Raw genomic sequence first — 19,911 nt, 5'->3', positions numbered from 1 at the left:
TCTCTGTATTCTCTCTATAAGTTCTTTTGATGACCGGTGTTAGAGAACTGTGCACGTTTGCTTATTAACTATCCCAGTATTTATCAAATCATTCTTGATTGCCATTTCTAGATTAGCTGAGTATTTTATAAACTGAATCGGTTTTCATTTACTTGGTAACATAGGCTCTGGAAGCCAAAAGAGGAAAAGCAGATGGACCTGAAAACTGGTCGAGTGCGTCGGAGAGCCATTTTTGGAGATGAAGAAGATGAGTCTGGAGATAGTGATGATGAAGACGAAGAAGAAGTGTCTGAAGGTTACAGGTTGGAAAGTAGTGCTAGTGATGATGAGACCGAAGAGGAGGAAGATGCTGGAATGACTGAGGAAGTGTATCTGACTGGGCAAAGTGTCAGACGCCAGAGGCTGGAGGAGATGGAAGAGGACGTTGAGGTGGATTCGCCAGCCTTTGCTGATAGTGACGACGACCTTGAGAGGAGCTCACAGGAAGAAGGAGAAGGGGAGGAAGCCGATGAAAGCAGTGAAGAAGAGGATTCTGCTGCAGAAGGGGAAAGGGATGTTTTGGAATCAGAGGCTGTTGGAGAAGATGGGAAACCAAGACTTTTACAGACTAATGGTTTGAGTGACAGTTTGAGTCTGGAGAAGTTTTTGACAATCAAAAAAGCAATCCTCACCACTTCAGATTCAGGTCATTGCAAAGCTGAAGAGGCACTTGCTTCCAAAGATGAATCTGAAGAAAGCTTCTCTCTCAGTACAGAGGAAGAGGATTCCAGGAAAGAAGACGTTATTAGGAAAAAGTTTCCAAAGACTTCTCAAGTGGTCAGTGGCTGGAAACGGGGGTCAGAGAACTCAATTGATGAGACCAGTGATGTGGAAGACTTACTCAAAGAGGAGGAGGATTACAAGGAAGAGAGCAGCTATTCCACAGAAACGTCAGGTATGCTTATGTTTAATTTACTGCCATTGTAGGCGTTGCTCCTCATAAGAGGATTGCAGGGTGAATGAGTGGTGGGCTTGAAGCGGAGAGGACAGGCTTACCTGACGCTGGTGTTGGTCCTTTCAGGCGCCCTCAGGTGGAAGGAAGAACTTTCCCGGAAGGCAGCTGAGGCCTTTCTGAGGCAGCAGCAAGCAACTCCCAACCTTCGAAGGCTCATTTATGGGGCAGGTAAAAGAGCCCTGGCTCAGAGCAAAACATGTAAACATTTTAGGTTTCTGAGACTATTTTCTGAAAAGGAGATGAGGAAGTTGGTTGGAGGATTGGGTGGTACGTTTGATATCCTGCAGATACTGGCTGCTGTAGTTTATGTTTGACAGGTGTTTTTAATCAGCTTGTGAGGACCATACAACCTTATGAGATGCCATGTACAGATTTATGGGCTTACCATAAAACTTTTAATGAGAATACTCTGTTATACCATTTTTGTATTCCCTGTACAAAGTCCTTCGTGAGAATTTTTTTGTAGAATTTAGTGCCAGAAAAATATAAAGTGATGAACATTATATTATGGTTCCCAGTTACTACGTGATGAGAACAAGGCCAGAGGAGTATATATGTGAGCAGGAGCATCGAAGCAAAAGAGTTTTCATTTCCATTCAGGTTTTGCTTAGGTACTTTTAGTGATTAGGCTGAGCACTCTTCAGGAGAGACTCTGTGATAAGAGGAAGCTCTGCCTTTCAGTGTCCCTTCCCTCTCCCACCCCAGCATTCTCTCTCAGCAGACCTGCTGCTACCCTCTGGGAGGGCAGAAGTCCTCCAGACACATGGAGCAATAGTTTTCCTGGCCTTTCTCTGTCTGGGCCTGGCACTCTTGGGCACCCACCATGCCCACTACAAAGAGGGACACTTAGTCTCAGGTCCTCCAGGGTGTAGATTTGTCTCACTTTTCCATCATGGTGGTCTCCTCAGTGACAGAGGACAATGAAGAAGACGACGGTGATACCAGGGAAGAGCTTGGAGGGTTATTCCGTGTCAGCCAGCCTGCCAGAGAGTGTAAGCACAAGGCTGACTCTTTGGACTGCTCCAGGTTTCACGTGGAGGTGCCCCATGATTGGGATTTAGAGGAGGTAAGGCTGAATATGAATAGTGTGTTTGGCTTAGGAGAGAATTAGGGAATTGTTATAAAAGAAGATGATGTGATTTCAGTATTGCTTACATGGTACTAGCTTCTTATTTTTATAACAGGACATTTCCCCAGATACTGAAATGGAGATTTCATGCTCCTTCATCAGTGACATGTTCTGAGTTGAGTCAGACCTCATGCATGTGTTATCGAGAAAATGAAAATGTTCAACCTTAGTGTGGGATTAAGACAAATAAAGTCTTAATCTTTATTTGTAAGCATTGCACATAAGTTTTCATACTTGAAACTTCATACTTGAGATATTTTGTGTTTTATACTAGGATATATCCAGTGTCCCTGAGTTGACATTTCTGATATCTACTATCATAAACAAACATAGATCCGTGATACTGATAAAAGTTTCTTACCCTGCTCAGTGCTCTCTAGTCACACTGGAATCCATTTAGTTCTACAACTTGTCAGGCTTAATCTCCTCTTTGGCCTCTTGCCCTTCTATTTTCTCATCTGGAATGTTCTGATCTTCCCAAGGCTGGCTTCTTTTGTTCATTCAATTTAACTTATATGTCATTCTTCAGAGAGGCCCCTGATCACTATCACATTACCTATTTTAATTCACTGAGCACTTTATGAGATTTTATGTAACCATTTTTTATAGTAGAATTTAATACAGATTATACAGACCCACCTAAAACAATTGTTTAACTCAATGGATTACTAGGTGAATAACCCTGTCACCACCATGTGTCCATCCCAGTCATCGTCCTCTGTTCTCTGCAGAAAAGGAACCATGTCTCTTTGAGTAATGATAGCCTTCCTTTCTTCATCATTGCATCATCTAAGTTTGCATCAGTAACCACCAAAATTTAGTTTAATGGGGTTTTTTTTTTTGTTTTTCACTATGCTTTTAAGTCTCTTAACCTATAATCCTCCCCTCCACCCATCTCATTTTCCCTTACATTTTATTTGTGTAAGAAGTCAAATATATGTGGAATCTAAAAAAACAAAACAAATAGACTCATAGACACTGAGAAGAGACTGGTGGTTATCATCAGGGAGGGGTTGGCATGGGCAGGTAATAGGGGAAGGAGATAAAGTGGCACAAAATCTCAGTTGTAATATAAACTAGCACAGAGATGAAAGTACAACATAGAGAATATAGTCAGTGGTTCTGTAACATCCTTCTATGTTGACAGTAATTTACAGTAGTTGGAGTGAGCATATAATAATGTAGATAACTGTTGAGTCACTATGATGTATACTTGAAACCGATATAAAATGGTGTACCAACTATACTTCAATAAAAAAAATACTCAGAAAAAAAAAGAAACCAGGTATTTGATACAGAGTTTCTCACATTCTGGACTTCGTGGGTCTGCATTTATCAGCTCCTGTGTATTTCCTGTAGATTGGTACAGACAATACCAGTAGAACTGTCTGTGATGATGGAAATGATGTACATATAAACTGTCTAGTGTGGCTACTTGTGGCTACTGAGTACTTTAAATGTGGCTGGTGACACAGAAGAACTAAAGTTTTAGTTTTATTTAAGTTTTAAATAAATATAGCTACCCTATCTAGAGGTTTGATTAGATTTAGCGTTTTTGTTTTACGAGATTGCTTGCCAAAGTGGTGATTTTTCATTAGTGGGCACATAAAATCATCTTGTGATGTTAAAAGCTGTTGATCCTCAATGTCTAGAACCATATTTTTATTAAGGATATAAAATGGTGATATTTTGCTCAGATTTTTATTTTATGTATTAGCTGGAATGCTTATGTACAAATAAACTTCCCCTCATCTACTGTTTGGTTCCTCAGTTCCATGTAAACAGGATAAATGCTTGATGCTTTTACCAGTTTTCAGAATGATTCTCCAAAGGTGACCTTTTTTTGAGTAGCATTTTGAACTCATGGATTTAAATACAGTTGAGTGATTCCTTCCACTGCACTTGTTATCCTTATTGATGCTCATGTTTATTCCATCCGTGGCCAGGGGGAGTCTCTTCAAGTTGATTATTGAGTTCTTTGGTACAGTCCTAATAGTCCTTGATTGCTCACTTGCTCTCCAATAGAAGGTGTTCCAACATCATCTTGTACGTATATCTGATGTGAGATTTGGAAGTAAGCCGTAAGAGGTCCTGATTTCTTTTAGTACAAAATGGTATTTCAGTATCACAGTCTAGGCTTGATACAAGTACTACTTGTCAGTCGGCTAGTAGTACTGTACTTGTCTGTTTTCTTGCATAACTCTTTGCTATGGTTTGGTCTTTGTTTCTAGGTCTTGTCAGTGACCAGACCTGAAAAAATTTATACAGATGTTTCCAATTCATAGTCGGAATTAGGGAATTTTCATTTAATCTTTCATCTTAAAGATTTGTCTCTCCTATTTTTCAACTGGAGAATGATTACTGGTTTGAATCTGAAGATAATGAAATTAGAAAATTGTATAATTACTCATTTGCTCTATCCCACATTATACACAAAATAGTGTCAGAATAATATTATACATGTTGCTATGTATATAATTACTGAAAACAGTTAAATTTTTTTCCCCTCATATGTTGTTCCATTTCTCTTTTCAAAAGTGCCTATACCGTTTTACACTCCCACCAGCACAGTGTATGTAGCTTCTAATTTGCCTACATCCTCACCAACTCTTATTATATGCTTTGTTTTTTTTTAATTACAGCCATCCTAGGGATGTGACGGTATCTCATTGTGGTTTTGATTTACCATTTACTGATATCTTTTGTTGAAATTATTCCTAGTATATTTTTGATGCTATTTTGAAAGGAACTGTTTTCTAAATTTCATTGTTGGATTGTTCATTGCTAGTGTATAGAAACAAAATTTACTATTGTATATGATGCAATATCTTGCAAGCATTGCTGAACTCATATATTACTTCTGGTAGCTTTTCAGTGTGTTCTTTAGGCTTTTCTATATACAAGATCATATCACCTGTGAATAGAGATAGTTTTCCTTTGTAAACTGGTTGCCTTTTATTTTATTTTCTTGCCTAATTGCCCTGGCTAGAACATCTAGTACAATGGTAAATAGAAGTCCTGAGAGCAGACATTCTTGTCTCACTTCTAATCTTAGGAAGAAAGCTCTCAATCTTTCACGATTAAGTGTGATGCTAGGTGTGGATTTTTAATGGATGCCCTTTATCAGGTTGAGGAAGTTCCCTTCTGTTCCCAGATTGTTGAGTGTTTTTATCTTGGAGAGCCTATTTTTTCCATCTGTTTTATCTTTGGTTCCTATAAGTCAGTTGTTGAGCTTCAGGAAAACAAGGATCTCCAAGGAAGTTTGCTCTTTGGTGCTTACAGAGCTTTTTGGCACAGAGTAGATTTGGTATTTATTTAGTGATTATAAATAAGCATGAAGGAATGAGTAAATGAACAAATTGCTTTTGTATATACTGTAGTCATGGTAGCCTCAAGGCTGCTTGTGGAGAGTGAGGTTGTATATGTGAAACAGATTTATAACCAAATGTGATGAGGTGAAAGCCAGGCCTTATGTAAAGATTTCTATAAGTGTGTTTTTGAAGCCTTGGCAGTGAGTGACATGCTGTCATAGGTCAGGTTACCAGGACACAGACTCTGAGATGGAGAACTGTACACAAGGTTTTATTCCAGGTTTGAGAGGTACACCCAGCATTCACTGCATGTGTGTATTGGATGATGTAGTAGATCTGAGATTGGGAACCTCATTGGTATTGTCGCACTGTCGTGCTCATACAGGACATTTTGTCTCTGTCAGAATATTGTCATTGGTCAAGGAATTAAGTTCTCAAACAGCCACAATAAGGCTGGATTAACAAATAGTAATACCAACTTTGTAAAAATGCTAATTGTATTGCCTTAGGAGTGCTAATCAACTTTGAAAATCAGTTGAATTAATAAGTATCTGTTTATTCACCAGGTCAGTCAGCTAGTAGTACTGTACTTTGCCTGTCTTCTGCTTAATGTTATAACATTTATGATTTTATCTCTGTGGTTTTACTGTCTACATCAAAGGTAAAGTTATTTCATAGGCCTACTTGGAAAGAATATCCATGAAATTGTCTTCAAAAGCATTTAAAGCAAGTTGTCACCTCCTACTGTTTCTTGATAGCAATTCTTTGTTGAGTGATTGTAGCATGTCACCTAACTGCTGACTTTTCTGTGTAAGGTTATGAGCAGCATCAGAGATTGCTTCGTGACTGGGAAGTGGGAAGATGATAAAGATGCTGCCAAGATCTTAGCAGAGGATGGTAAGTAAAGGGCTATAATATTCAGATAATATACTGCCTTCTCTATACTTGCTTTTCTTTCCTATCCTTAATAGTCAATTGTGAAGTGTTTTGGGGAACTCTGGGAGGAGCTGTGGGTAATATCCTGTTCCTCTTCTCATGGTGATCTTATTTTCTTCACTGGCTGGCTTGTTAACATGTGGACCTAGTGGGACATCTACCATAAATTTTATCATGCATTTGTTAAAAATTTTTTTTGGTGTATGAAAAATGTACTCACATATATTTTTCTTTTGATGATAAAGATACTATGCATTGTAGAACATTTAGAATAAGAAGTTCATATCATACCATAACCTGTGTCATTCCATCACCTGTAAAGAAAAGCTTTGTTAACCTTTTGAGGTATTTCCTTCTAGTCACTTAAAAATTTGATATAATATATTATAATCAAACTTTATATACATTGTGTCATTAAATTTTTTCAAAGATCTCATGTTTATGATTTAAGTGTTCCATCATCTTGTAATTCTACTCACAGTTCTGTTGTTTGACATTTAAGCAATTTACTTTATCCATATTGTAAATAACTCTGCTGGACCACCTTTGAACTAACTCTTGAATCACATTTTTTATTTTCATCAGACAGGTTCATAGAAGTTAGAATTGTTGAGTCTTTATGGACTGCAGTTGCCAGAAGGTTTTTCAGAAAGCTATTCTTATTTATGTGCCTGTGATCAGTGCATCTCCATACTTACTATTTTACCACTTTCATTCGGTATTGAGTACTGCCCATAAAAAACCTTTTTTTGCCACTTTGCTAGGTGAAAATGTTCTTCTAGATAAATAAGTTCTTATATTTGTAACTGGCATTCCTTTGATTACTACTAAGTGACACTAAGGTGTGTGGCTGAGGCATGTCTTTGGTGAATTCCTTGTTCATGTCCTTTGTCCATTTTTCTAGTGGAATGTTAATGTGTTTTTACTGATTGGTAAAATTACTTTGTAAAGGATATTTATCCTTCATTTGTTGCAAATATTTTTCTGCTTTTTATCATTTAATTAAAAATTTTGTTTAGTGTTACATTGAACATACATTTTATAATATTGTATGCTTAACATCTGTTAATCTTTTGGGGGAGAATTTCATTACCATTATATTTTCCACAGACATTCTTTTTCATCACTGCACTAATGGGCACTTTTATGGGTTTCTGTTACTAAAAACCTCATGTACCCAAAATGATAGCACTTCCAAATCTACAGTTTATTACATGAAAAGGATGGAGTACAGCAGTATCAGTATAGGTTCCCGTGGAGGCCAGGTGCAGCTCCAGCCATCTTCCCTCTGTGAGGGCTGTGGCGGGATGTATGTTCATTGAACACCAGGGAATTGGGAAGCCTACCAGAGTCTTGTCTAGAATTCTCACATTTTGCTTCTCTCAGAGATGTGCTCCTACTACAGCAGAGGCCTCTCAGCATCTCACCTCCTCAATCTCATGTTATCAGTAAGCAGTGCTGACAAGTTTCTGAAGCAGTTGGCCCCAAACTCCTTGAACCCATGGTTCCAAATCAACACTGTTGATCAGTGTGACTCATGCATTGACCTGGGTCCTTGCCTTGAGGGAGCAAAAGAGCTCTGGCCAGTTTGATGCCTGTTGAGTGAATCCTCACATCATAGTAATTGAAATAATATATCTTGTATAACAAGCCATAGAATCATTTTTATAGTTTGATTTTATACATTTAACTTGATCTCATCTGGAATTTCAGTAAGGATCAGCTTCATTTGATTCACATATCATCACTTCCTATCACTGTTGGTTGAATGATGTTGCTTCATGATGCACTCTCAATTGTGTTTGTTTACATATAGATGTGTATGTATATCAGGGGCCAATTATAAGGTAATCTCTTCTGTGCTGTTGGTCGAGTCTCATCTTGATTCTCATGCTATAATCATACTATTCTCTCCATTAAATATCTCTGTTACACCTTTTGAAACCTAAGGCAACTCATCTCATTTTCCATTATTTTAAAAAATTTTTAAATTTTTATTAAGGTATCATTGATATATACTCTTATGCAGGTTTCACAGGAAAAGCAGTGGTTATCACATTCACCCTTATTATCAAGTACCCCCACATACCCCATTGCAGTCACTGTCCATCAGTGTAATAAGATGCCACAGAGTCCCTTTTTGTCTTCTCTGAGCTAGTGTCTTCCCCATGACCCCACACACACCATGTGTACCAATCAAGATACCCTACAATTCCCTGCTTCTCCCTCCTTCCCCACCCCTCCCCTTTGTTTACCACTAGTCCCCTCTTGGAGTCTGTGAGTCTGCTACTATTTTGTTCCTTCAGTTTTACTTCATTGTTATACTCCACAATGAGAGAAATCATTTGGCACTTGTCTTTCACCACCTGGCTTATTTCACTGAGCATACTATCTTCCAGCTCCATCCATGTTGTTGCAAATGGTAGGATTTGTTTCTTTCTAATGGCCTAATAATATTCTATTGTGTATATGTACCACATCTTCTTTATCCATTCATCTACTGATGGACACTTAGGTTGCTTCCATATCTTGGATATTGTAAATAGTGCTGCAATAAACATAGGGGTGCATATGTGTTTTTGAATCTGAGAAGTTGTTTTCTTTGGGTAAATTCCTACAAGTGGAATTCCCAGCTCAAATGGTATTTCTATTTTTAGTTTTTTGTGGAACTTCCATATTGCTTTCCACAATGGTTGAACTAGTTTACATTCCCACCAGCAGTGTAGGAGGGTTCCCCTTTCTCCGCATCCTCACCAGCATTTGTTGTTCTAGTCTTTTTGATGTTGGCCATCCTAACTGGTGTGAGGTGATACCTCATTGTGTTTTTAATTTGCATTTCCCTGATAATTAATGATGAGGAGCATCCTTTCATGTGTCTGTTGGCCATCTGAATTTCTTCTTTGGAGAATTGTCTGTTCATATCCTCTGCCCATTTTTTAATTGGGTTATTTGCTTTTTGGGTGTTGAGGCATGTGACTTCTTTATATATTTTGGATGTTTAACCCCTTATCAGATATGTCATTTACAAATATATTCTCCCATACTGTAGGATAGGATACCTTTTGTTCTGCTGATGGTGTCCTTTGGTGTACCAAAGCCTTTTAGCATGATGTAGTCCCATTTGTTCATTTTTGCTTTTGTTTCCCTTGCTTGAGGAGATGCGTTCAGGAAAAAGTTGCTCATGTTTATATTCAAGAGATGTTTGCCTATGTTTTCTTCTAAGAGTTTTATGGTTTCATGACTTACATTCAGGTCTTTGATCCATTTTGACTTTATTTTTGTGTATGGGGTTAGACAATAATCCAGTTTCATTCTCTTGCATGTAACTGTCCAGTCTTGCCAGCATCACTTGTTGAAGAGGCTATCATTTCCCCATTGTATGCCCATGGCTCCTTTATTGTATATTAATTGACCATATATGCTTGGGTTTATATCTGGACTCTCTAGTCTGTTCCATTGGTCTATACATCTGTTCTGTGCCAGTACCAAATTGTCCTGATTACTGTGGCTTTGTAGTAGAGCTTAAAGTTGGAAAGCGAGACCCCCCCTGCTTTATTCTTCCTTCTGTGGATTACTTTGGCTTTTTGGGGTCTTTTGTGGTTCCATATGAATTTTAGAACTATTTGCTCTAGTTCACTGAAGAATGCTGTTGGTATTTTGATAGGGAAGAACTATTTGCTCTAGTTCATTGAAGAATGCTGTTGGTATTTTGGTAGGGATTGCATTGAATCTGTAGATTGATTTAGGCAGGATGACCATTTTGACAATATTAATTCTTCCTATCCAAGAGCATGGGATGAATTTCCATTTATTAGTGTTCTCTTTAATTTCTCTCAAGAGTGTCTTAGACTTTTCAGGTAATAGGTCTTTCACTTCCTTGGTTAGGTTTATTCCTAGGTATTTTATTCTTTTTGATGCAATTGTAAATGGAATTGTTTTCCTGATTTCTCTTTCTGCTAGTTCATGCAACAGATTTCTGTATATTAATTTTGTATCCTATAACTTTGCTAAATTCAGATATTAGATCTAGTAGTTTTGGAGTGGATTCTTCAGGTTTTTTATGTACAATATCATGTCATCTGCAAACAGGGACAGTTTAAGTTCTTCCTTGCCAATCTGGAGGACTTTTATTTCATGGTATTGTCTAATTGCCATGGCTAGGACCTCCAGAACTATGTTGAATAACAGTGGGGAGAGTGGGCATCCCTGTCTTGTCCCTGATCTCAGAGGAAAAGCTTTCAGCCTCTCACTGTTCAGTATGATGTTAGCTGTGGGTTTTATTATATATGGCCTTTATTATGTTGAGGTACTTGCCCTCTATGCCCATTTTGTGGAGAGTTTTTATCATGAATGAATGTTGAATTTTGTCGAATGCTTTTTCAGCATCTATAGAGATGATCATATGGTTTTTGTCCTTCTTTTTGTTGATGTGGTGGATGATGTTGATGGATTTTCAAATGTTATACCATCCTTGCATCCCTGGAATACTACTTGATCATGAAGGATGATCTTTTTGATGTATTTTTGAATTTGGTTTACTAATATTTTGTTGAGTATTTTTGCATCTATGTTCATCAGGGATATTGGTCTGTAATTTTCCTTTTTTGGATATCTTTGCCTGGTTTTGGTATTAGTGTGATAGTGGCCTCGTAGAATGAGTTTGGAAGTACTCCATCTTCTACTTTTTGGATAACTTTAAGGAGGATGGGTATTATGTCTTCACTAAATGTTTGATAAAATTCAGCAGTGAAGCCATCTGGTTCAGGTGTTTTATTCTTTGGTCATTCTTTGATTACCAATTCAATTTCCTTGCTGGTAATTGGTCTGTTCAGATATTCTGATTATTCCTGGGTCAGCCTTGGAAGATTGTATTTTTCCAGAAAGTTGTCTATTTCTTCTAGGTTATCCAGTTTGTTACCATATAATTTTTCATAGTATTCTCTAATAATTCTTTATATTTCTGTGGTATCCATAGTGATTTTTCCTTTCTCATTTCTAGTTCTGTTTATGTGTGTAGACTCTTTTTTTCTTGATAAATCTGGTGTAGGGTTTATCTATTTTGTTTATTTTCTCAAAGAACCAGCTCCTGCTTTCACTGATTCTATTGTTTTATTCTTGATTTTATTTATTTCTGCTCTAATCTTTATTATGTCCCTCCTTCTACTGACTTTGGGCCTCATTTGTTGTTCTTCTAGTTTAATTAATTATGAGTTTAGACTGTTCATATGGGATTATTCTTTCCTGAGGTAGGCCTGTATTGCAATATACTTCCCTCTTAGCACGGCCATTGCTGTATCCCACAGATTTTGCAGTGTTGAATCATTGTTGTCATTTGTCTCCATATATTGTTTGATCTGTTTTTATTTGGTCATTGATCCATTGATTATTTAGGACCATGTTATTAAGCCTCCATGTGTTTGTGAGCTTTTTTTGTTTTCTTTGTGTAATTTATTTCTAGTGTCATACCTTTGTGGTCTGAGAAGCTGGTTGGTACAATAGCAATCTTTCTGAATTTACTGAGGCTCTTTTTGTGGCCTAGTATATGACCTATTCTTGAAAATGTTCCATGTGCACTTGAGAAGAATGTGTATCCTGTTGTTTTTGGATGGAGTGTTCTGTTGATGTCCATTAGGTCCATCTGTTCTTTTACATTGTTCAGTGCTTCTGTCTCCTTACTTTTTTTCTGTCTTGTTGATCTGCCCTTCAGAGTGAGTGGAATATTGAAGTCTCCTAAAATGAATGCATTACATTCTATTTCCACCTTTAAATATGTTCATATTTGTTTCACATATGTAGGTGATCCTGTGTTGGGTGCATAGATATTTTTAATAGTTATATCCTCTTGTCAGACTGACCCCTTTATCATTATGTAATATCCTTTTTCTCCATACTTTCTTTGTTTTAAAGTCTATTCTGTCTGATACAAGTACTGCAACACCTGCTTTTTCCTCCCTATTAATTGCATGAAATATCTTTTTCCATCCCTTTACTTTCAGTCTGTCTATGTCTTTGGATTTGAAGTGAGTCTTTTGTAGGCAGCATATAGACGGGTCTTGTTTTTTTATCCATTCACCTTTTCTGTGTCTTTTGATGGTGCATTCAGGCCATTCACATTTAGGATGATTATCAAGAAGTATCTACTTATTGCCATTGCAGGCTGTAGATCTGTGGTTACCAAAGGTTCAAGGGTAATTCCCTTACTATTAGTCTAATTTAACTCACTTAACTCACTTATTATGATATTACAAATACAACCTAAAGGTTCTTTTTTTTTTCCCTCCTTTTTCTTCCTCCTCTATTCTTTATATATTAGGCATCATTCTGTTCTCTGTCTATCCTTTGAGTGACTTTCTAGGTAGATTTGATTTTGTATCTTCTTAGTAGTTAATTGTTCTACTTTCTTTACTGTGGTTTTATTTCCCCTGGTGACAGCTATTTTGCCTCTGAAACACTTCCATCTATAGCAGTCCCTCCAAAATGAACTGTAGAGGTGGTTTGTGGGAGCTAAATTCTCTCAGCTTTTACTTATCTGAAAATTGTTTAATTCCTACTTCAAATTTAAATGATAATCTTGCTGGTTAGAGTATTTTTGGTTCACTGCCCTTCTGTTTCATTGCATTAAATATATCATGCCACTCCCTTCTGACCTGTAATGTTTCTGTTGAGAATTCTGATGGTAGCCTGATGGGTTTTCCTTTGTATGTGATCTTTTTTCTCTCTCTAGCTGCTTTTAGAAGTCTGTCCTTATCCTTGATCTTTTCTATTTTAATTATTTTATTATATGTCTTGGTTTTGTCTTCCTTGGGTCCCTTATGTTGGGAGATCTGTGCACCTCCATAGCCTGAGAGACTATCTCCTTCCCCAGATTTGGGAAGTTTTCAGCAATTACCTCCTCAAAGACACTTTCTATCCCGTTTTCTCTCTTCTTCTTCTTCTGGTACCCCTATAATGTGAATATTGTTCCATTTGGATTGGTCACACAGTTCTCTCAATATTCCTTCATTCCTAGAGGTCCTTTTTTCTCTCCGTGCCTCAGCTTCTTTGTATTCCTCTTTTTGAATTTCTATTCCATTTACCATCTCTTCTACTACATCTAATCTGCTTTTAAATCCCTCCATTGTATGTTTCTTTTCAGATATGGAATTTTTTAGTGATTGAATCTCCATCCTAAATTCTTCTCTGAGTTCTTGAATATTTTTCTATACCTCCATGAGCATGTTTATGATTTTTATTTTGAATTCTCTTTTAGGAAGATTGGTGAGTTCAGTTTCACTTGAGCCTTTTTCTGGTGTTTGTGAGATTTCGGTGTGAACCAGGTTCCTTTGATATTTCATATTTGTATGTGGCGCCCTCTAGTGTCCAGAGGCTCTACTCTCTGGAGCTGCTCGGCCCCTGGAGTAATGTCGGGGATTGCAGGGGAGCAGCGCTGGTGCCTGGGGGGAGGATAGAGCTGTTTCCTCCTTCCTGGCTTCAGTGCCTGTCTCCACTGTCAGAACCAGTGGGCTGAGCACACAGACGTAAGCCTATGTGTTTTGCGTCTGTAGCTGTCATAGGCAGGGCCTCCCTCTGGCTGGCCTGATGCCCAGGCAGGGATTGCCGGTTTGCCCACGGGTGCTGTCAGGCCAGGAGGAAGTATCATAGTGGGGGGCCTTGGAGCTGAGAAGCCAGTGAGAAGGATGGAGCACCTGAAGCTCCTGACAGTTCCCAACCTGCTGGGCAGAGCGCACCCAGACAACATTTCCCATCTATCTCTTCTACCTCCCAGCAAGCTCCATGCAAACCCTGCCCCTTCAGCAGCCATCTCCCTGCCAAGAAGCCTCTCAGACCACCTGCCTTTCCTTTGTCCCAGAGGAGCCGGATTTGGATGTCAGGAGTTCTCTGTCTCACCTCTCATGCCGCCATCTTGAATCCTCCTCTGTTATTTTCTTAATTTCCTTTGCATTTGCACCTATTCTTATAAACTCCTGTTTAATTTTTATATTCTTGTTTAAATAAAGTTAACAGCAATAATTACAAATTACTCAAATACAGAGGCTTTCAACATGGTAATATGGAAATTGGGACACCAAAGTGCTAAATCCTCCTCTGCCTCTCCCAACCTGTGGGGGTATAGCCACTGTTAAAAGTGTGATAACATTTTTTTGTTTTAATAAAAATGCTATTTAACCTAACATGTTCTATAGCATGCTTGTTTCACTCAAATATATATTCAAGATGTCTTTCTGTGCCACATATATGGATCAGTCACATTCTTTTTAGTGGCTGTATACTCGTGTTGATGTGGCATCCCCTATTTAATCATTGGTCTCATTCAATTTTATTTTTATTCAATGTTTTATTCTTATAAAAAAGAGGTCATAGTAAACATCCTTAATAATTTGTAGGAATATTTCTCTGTAGCAGATTTTTAGAAATGGAATAACACTGTCAAGGGGTATATACATTTTAAGTTTGAATGAAGTTGCATTAGACTGATGTCCTGGATTTCATATTCCTACTTATTACCGCAATGTGTAAGAGAACAGTTTTCCTCACATTTTGACCAAAAGTGTGTATTATCAGTTGTTGGTAGTTTTGTCAGTATAATAGGTCAGCAGTGGTCCAGATTAACTTTGAAAATCATTTGGTGAATTATGAAATGTTTTGTTTTTAAATTGGTATTAATTGGTATTGAAGGCCAGAAAGAATATTTTGTGACTTGTAAATATTATATGAAATTCAAATTTTTTCAGTGTCCATAAATAAAGTGTTGGTAGAATACACTTATGTGTATTTGCTTACATATTGTCAGTGGCCACTTTTATGCTACAACGGCAGGATTAGTAGTTGCAGACTATATGACCAAAAAGCCTTAAAGATTTACTATTTGCCAACCCCTGATCTAGAGCAACATACTAACAACCCATCCTGTTTTATGACAGTTGACTTTCTGGAAGAGACCTGGCTTATTGCCTTGAAAAATGTCCCTCATTTGGGACCTTTATTTCTTTGTAGTGTCATTTAACTTATTTTTCCTCTGTTTTCCCAAATTCCAGTGAGCTGCATGTTAGGATTAAAGGCTTCATTAGATTCAGGTCAAGCATTTTTGACAGGTATGCATATATATGTAAAGATTTTCTTAGAGGTAATCTTTGATAACATTTTCAGTTTCTTCTCTGATCTTTGGATGAGTTGGTTATCTTGTAGCCGTGGTTGTAGTTTTGTGTTTATATTTTAACATTTTAATGAGTTACTCGTGATATTTTCTGACAAAACTTCCATTGAGATTTTGAATTTAAAGTAGAATAAGGCTTATCTGTTATTTATACTTTCTCACTTCTAATACTGTTTCTTTTAAGTTTTTAATTAGATTTGCAGGTTATATTTTGTAAGATTCATAGCTTTGGCATTTGTTTTTTAATTCTATTTTCCTCACAATGAGAAAATAAAGTGTGACTTTTCCTTTTACTTGTATTCGCTAGTTTTGGGAGAAAAGAAGTGTATTTGTTTTTAAGGAAAGCTCTTTTAAAAAATTGAGGTATAGCTTAATGTTAAACTTTATGAATTTTGACAATTATGTACACCTGTACCCATCACTCAAAACAAGAATTAGAATATTGCCATCACCCCAGAAGTGTTTGCCTGTGCACTTTGCAGGCAGCACCCAACTCCTACCTCAGGCAGCTTTTAGATTTCTATCACCATAGATTTGTTTTGCCTGATCTTGGACTTCATATATATATAATCAGGTGGTATATACTTTTTAGTGCCTGACTTCTTTATTTCCTTTAACATAATGTTTTACTTTTTCATAAACCAACCTTATTGAGGTACATTTTATGTACAATTAAATATACCATTTTAAGGATATAGTTTGGTTAGTTTGAACAATTGCATATGCTCATATCAAGAAATAAAATATTTCCATCACCACAGAAAGCATCCTCCTGCCTTTTACAGTCAGTCAGTAGTCCCACAGCCATACCAGCCCAGCACAAACAGTAACCTTCTTTCTGGCACTGTAGATTAATTTTGCCTTTTCTAGAATTGCATAATAAAATATGTTTAGCATATTTTTGAGATTCATTCAAATTAGACTTTCTTCTTATTGCTGCGTGATATTCTGTTGCACAGATACGGTTCAGTTGTTTATACATTTATCTCTTGATGGCCATTTAAGTTGTTTACAGTTTTTGGCTGTTATTAAGCCTACTCCGAACATTGAGTTTGTAGGTCTTTTTGTGGAAATTAGTTTTCATTCCTCCTTGGTAAATACATAGGGGTGGAATGGCTGGGCTCTCAGGTAGACGGATACCCAACTTTTTAAGAAACTAATAGAGTCTGACTACATTTTTAATATTTGACTGATGACAGCTCTTAAGCCACAATTCCCTCTGACTCCCTATTGTCCTACATCTGGGCAAGCTGATAAAAGCCCAGGTGCTCCTCTTTTGGCACAAGCAGGAAGTTCAAACCACATAAACCCCTGTTCTCATCCACACCCTATACCCCAACTACCATTGACAACCCAAGCTAGTCGTCTTTCTTTCTCTGCTCTCTCAAGCTATATTTGAACTAGTTTGGGAAGTCTACCCTGTTCTCCCCAGAAAGCCTCAGTGTGTGAGTCATAAATCTTTCTATATCCTCTTGATGCTTGTGTGCTTTTGTCTGTCTCAATATACAAACCAAATCTTGGGTGGGAGGTCCAATGTTATCTCTGTGGAATGACCACAGTAAACTGCCCCACAGTTCTTCAGAGAACTCCAGCAGTGGATGAGAATTTCAGTTCACATCCTAGGCATGTCTCATTGTTTTGGTTTGTATTTCTCTGATGACTAATGACACTGCACATCTTTTCATGTGCCTATTGGCCATTTGAATATCTTCCTTTTCCTTTGTGAGATGTCCATTTGAGTCTTTTGCCTATCTCTTTAAAGAAATAAACTATATTTAATAATAGTTTAGATTTAGAGAAAGGTTGTGACTATACTACAGAGCTCCATTTACCTCACATCCAGTTTGCCCTCTTGTTATCATACATTTGTTACAGTTAATGAACAGAGTGCTAACAAAACCTTGAATCTCTGCCAGACTGAGCATCTTTCCTTGTGTTAAGGGGCCATTTGTATTTACTTTTTCACAAACTTTATTTGCTTATATTTTCCCTGTTTTTCTGTTGGCTTAACATTGGCCTTTTTCTTATTTATAGAAATTCTTTATATATTAGAGAAATTAGCTTTTTGTGATAGGAGATGTCACACTTACCCCCACATTTTAACATTTATATTTTCACTTTATAATTCTCTTATGTGAATTTTTTTCAAAAGAAGGCAGATTTATCCATTTTGCCATAAGTGGCTTTTGAGATTTATCTTACCCTTAAAAAGTATTTTGCAAACAAATGGTTAAAAAATAATTCTCCCATTGTTTCTTCTAGGAATTCATGATTCCATTTTTCTTTTACATTTAAATCACTGATTTATTCACTACTCATTTTGGTGTGAATTGAGAGACATAGATACAGTTTTTTCTAGGTGGTCACCAAGTTCTTCCCAATACTATTTGTTCTTTTCCCATCTGATTAAAATGCCCTTTTTGTTATATTTATGCTGAACTCATTTATTAGTTCTAGGAGGTTGTTTTTAGTAGATTGTATGGGATTTTCTATGTAGACAGTCATGTTATCTGCAAATAAGGACAATTTTATTTCTCCCTTCTCAACCTGTGTGCTCTTTATTTCTATTTATTTTTTACTTTTTTCCTAATTCCTACAACTAGTTCTAAGTGGAAATCCTATCTTGTCCCCAGTGTTTTTCACTGTTAAATATGCTATTAGTTTGTTTTTTCTTTAGATGTGCTTCAGTGCTCTGTTCCTCTTTATTCCTAGCATACCAAGAGGTATCTGTGTTTCTTATTTAAATCATGAATGGGTGGTGAATTTTGTCATATGCCTTTCAGTGTCAATTGATATAATCATATGAACTTTATTCTTTATCCTTTTGATATAGTGGATTACACTCATTAATTTTTTATTGTTGAGCCAGCCTAGTGTACCTGGGATAAATCCCACTTGGTCATGATATATAATTTTTTTAATATGTTGTTAGATTTCATGTGATACTATTTTGTTGAGGAATTTTAGATGTAAGTTCATGAGAAATACTGGTCTGCAGTTGTTTCCGCACTATCTTTGGTTTTGATATCAAGGTAATACCTCATAAAATGAGTTGGAAAGGGTCCCAAGTTTTTCTGTTTTCTGGAAAAGATTGTGTAGAATTGGGATGGATTCTTGAATATTTGGTATAATCTCCAGTGAAACTATCAGACGTTGGAGATTTTTTTTGGGCGGGGAGCTTATAATTACAAATTCTATTTCTTTATTGGTTATAGGACCATTTTGATATTATTCCACCTTTCCTGCATTTTGGTATATTACAGTTTTTCAAGGAATTTCAAGTTTTGGGAGTAAATTTTTTGAAGGCACTTAATTTTGTTGATATTTTTCAAATAACCAGCTTTTGGTTTCATTGATTTTCTCCATTTTTCAAATTTTCAATTTCATTGCCTTCTGCTCTTTGTTATTTCTGGTCTTTGCTTGTTTTAAGTTATTTTTCACTGTTCGGTTTTCTTAGATTATTGGTTTGAGACCTTTTCTCATTTCTAATGTGAACATTTAATGCTGTAAATTGGTCTCACTACACTGTTAGCTGTGCCTCACAAATTTTCATATGTTGTATTTTAATTTTTATTCAGTTCTATGCATTTTTGTATTTCCTTTGAGACTTCTCTTTGACCTATCCATTGTTTAGAAGTATGTCATTTAACTACCAAATATTTAGAAATTTACTTCTCTGTTATTGATTTCTAATTTAGTTGTAGTCTAAGAATGTGCCTCTATAATTGCAAATCTTTAGATTCATTGGGTGTGTTTTATTATTCAAAATATGTTCTGTCTTGGTAGATGTTCTGTGGGTGCTTTAAAAAATTTCATCAAATATGATATTAAAAACTCAAAAGATATTCTATCCATATTTCTGGTCTTTTTCTTTCTTGCTGATTTTATAATTTCCTTTCTGTTTAAGAACTTTCTTCATCCATTTCTTAAAGATAGGTATCCTAACAACCAATTCCTGAAGTTTTCCTCTGAGAATGTCTTTATTTCCCCCTTCATTTCTGACGGATAGCTTCACTGGACATAGAACTCACAGCTGACAGTTCTTTTCTTCAGCACTTCAAAAATATGCCACTTCCTTCTGGCCTCCATAATATCAGAGGAGAAATATACCATCATTTGAATTGTCTATAGGTAATCTGTCATTTCCTTATAGCTGCTTTCAAGACTTTTAGTTTTTGGAAGTTCAGTGTGGATTGTGTTTGGTTTCACTCTGAGGTATGTTCAGCTTCTTGAATCTGTAAGTTTCTCTTTTACCAGATTTGGGAAACTGCAGTTATTATTTTTTTCAATTTCAATCTCCTGGTGAGATCATATAAATGTTGGACTTTTTGTTTCTGTCCCATAGGTCCATGCCATGAGGTTCTGTTCATTTGTTTTTTGGCTGTTC

The 19,911-nt window shown here is 36.7% G+C and overlaps 1 protein-coding gene across 5 annotated transcripts in view; it reads left to right on the top strand.

The window, feature by feature from the left end:
* BMS1 (BMS1 ribosome biogenesis factor) overlaps window positions 1-19,911 on the top strand; it is a 50,790-nt gene that overhangs the window by 19,052 nt on the left and 11,827 nt on the right. For all 5 annotated transcript variants that reach the window (XM_073241176.1, XM_073241175.1, XM_037020009.2 and 2 more), the window contains 4 exons: window positions 165-934; window positions 1,061-1,162; window positions 1,903-2,060; window positions 6,250-6,331. In XM_073241176.1, coding sequence (XP_073097277.1) covers window positions 165-934; window positions 1,061-1,162; window positions 1,903-2,060; window positions 6,250-6,331 — 1,112 coding nt within the window. The remainder of the gene's footprint in view (window positions 1-164; window positions 935-1,060; window positions 1,163-1,902; window positions 2,061-6,249; window positions 6,332-19,911) is intronic.

Source organism: Manis javanica, chromosome 7 (assembly GCF_040802235.1).
Source record: "Manis javanica isolate MJ-LG chromosome 7, MJ_LKY, whole genome shotgun sequence".
In the NCBI taxonomy this organism is placed as follows: Eukaryota; Metazoa; Chordata; class Mammalia; order Pholidota; family Manidae; genus Manis; species Manis javanica.
The sequence above is the reverse complement of the archived record's forward strand: the minus strand, read 5'-3'. Positions and strand labels throughout refer to the sequence as shown.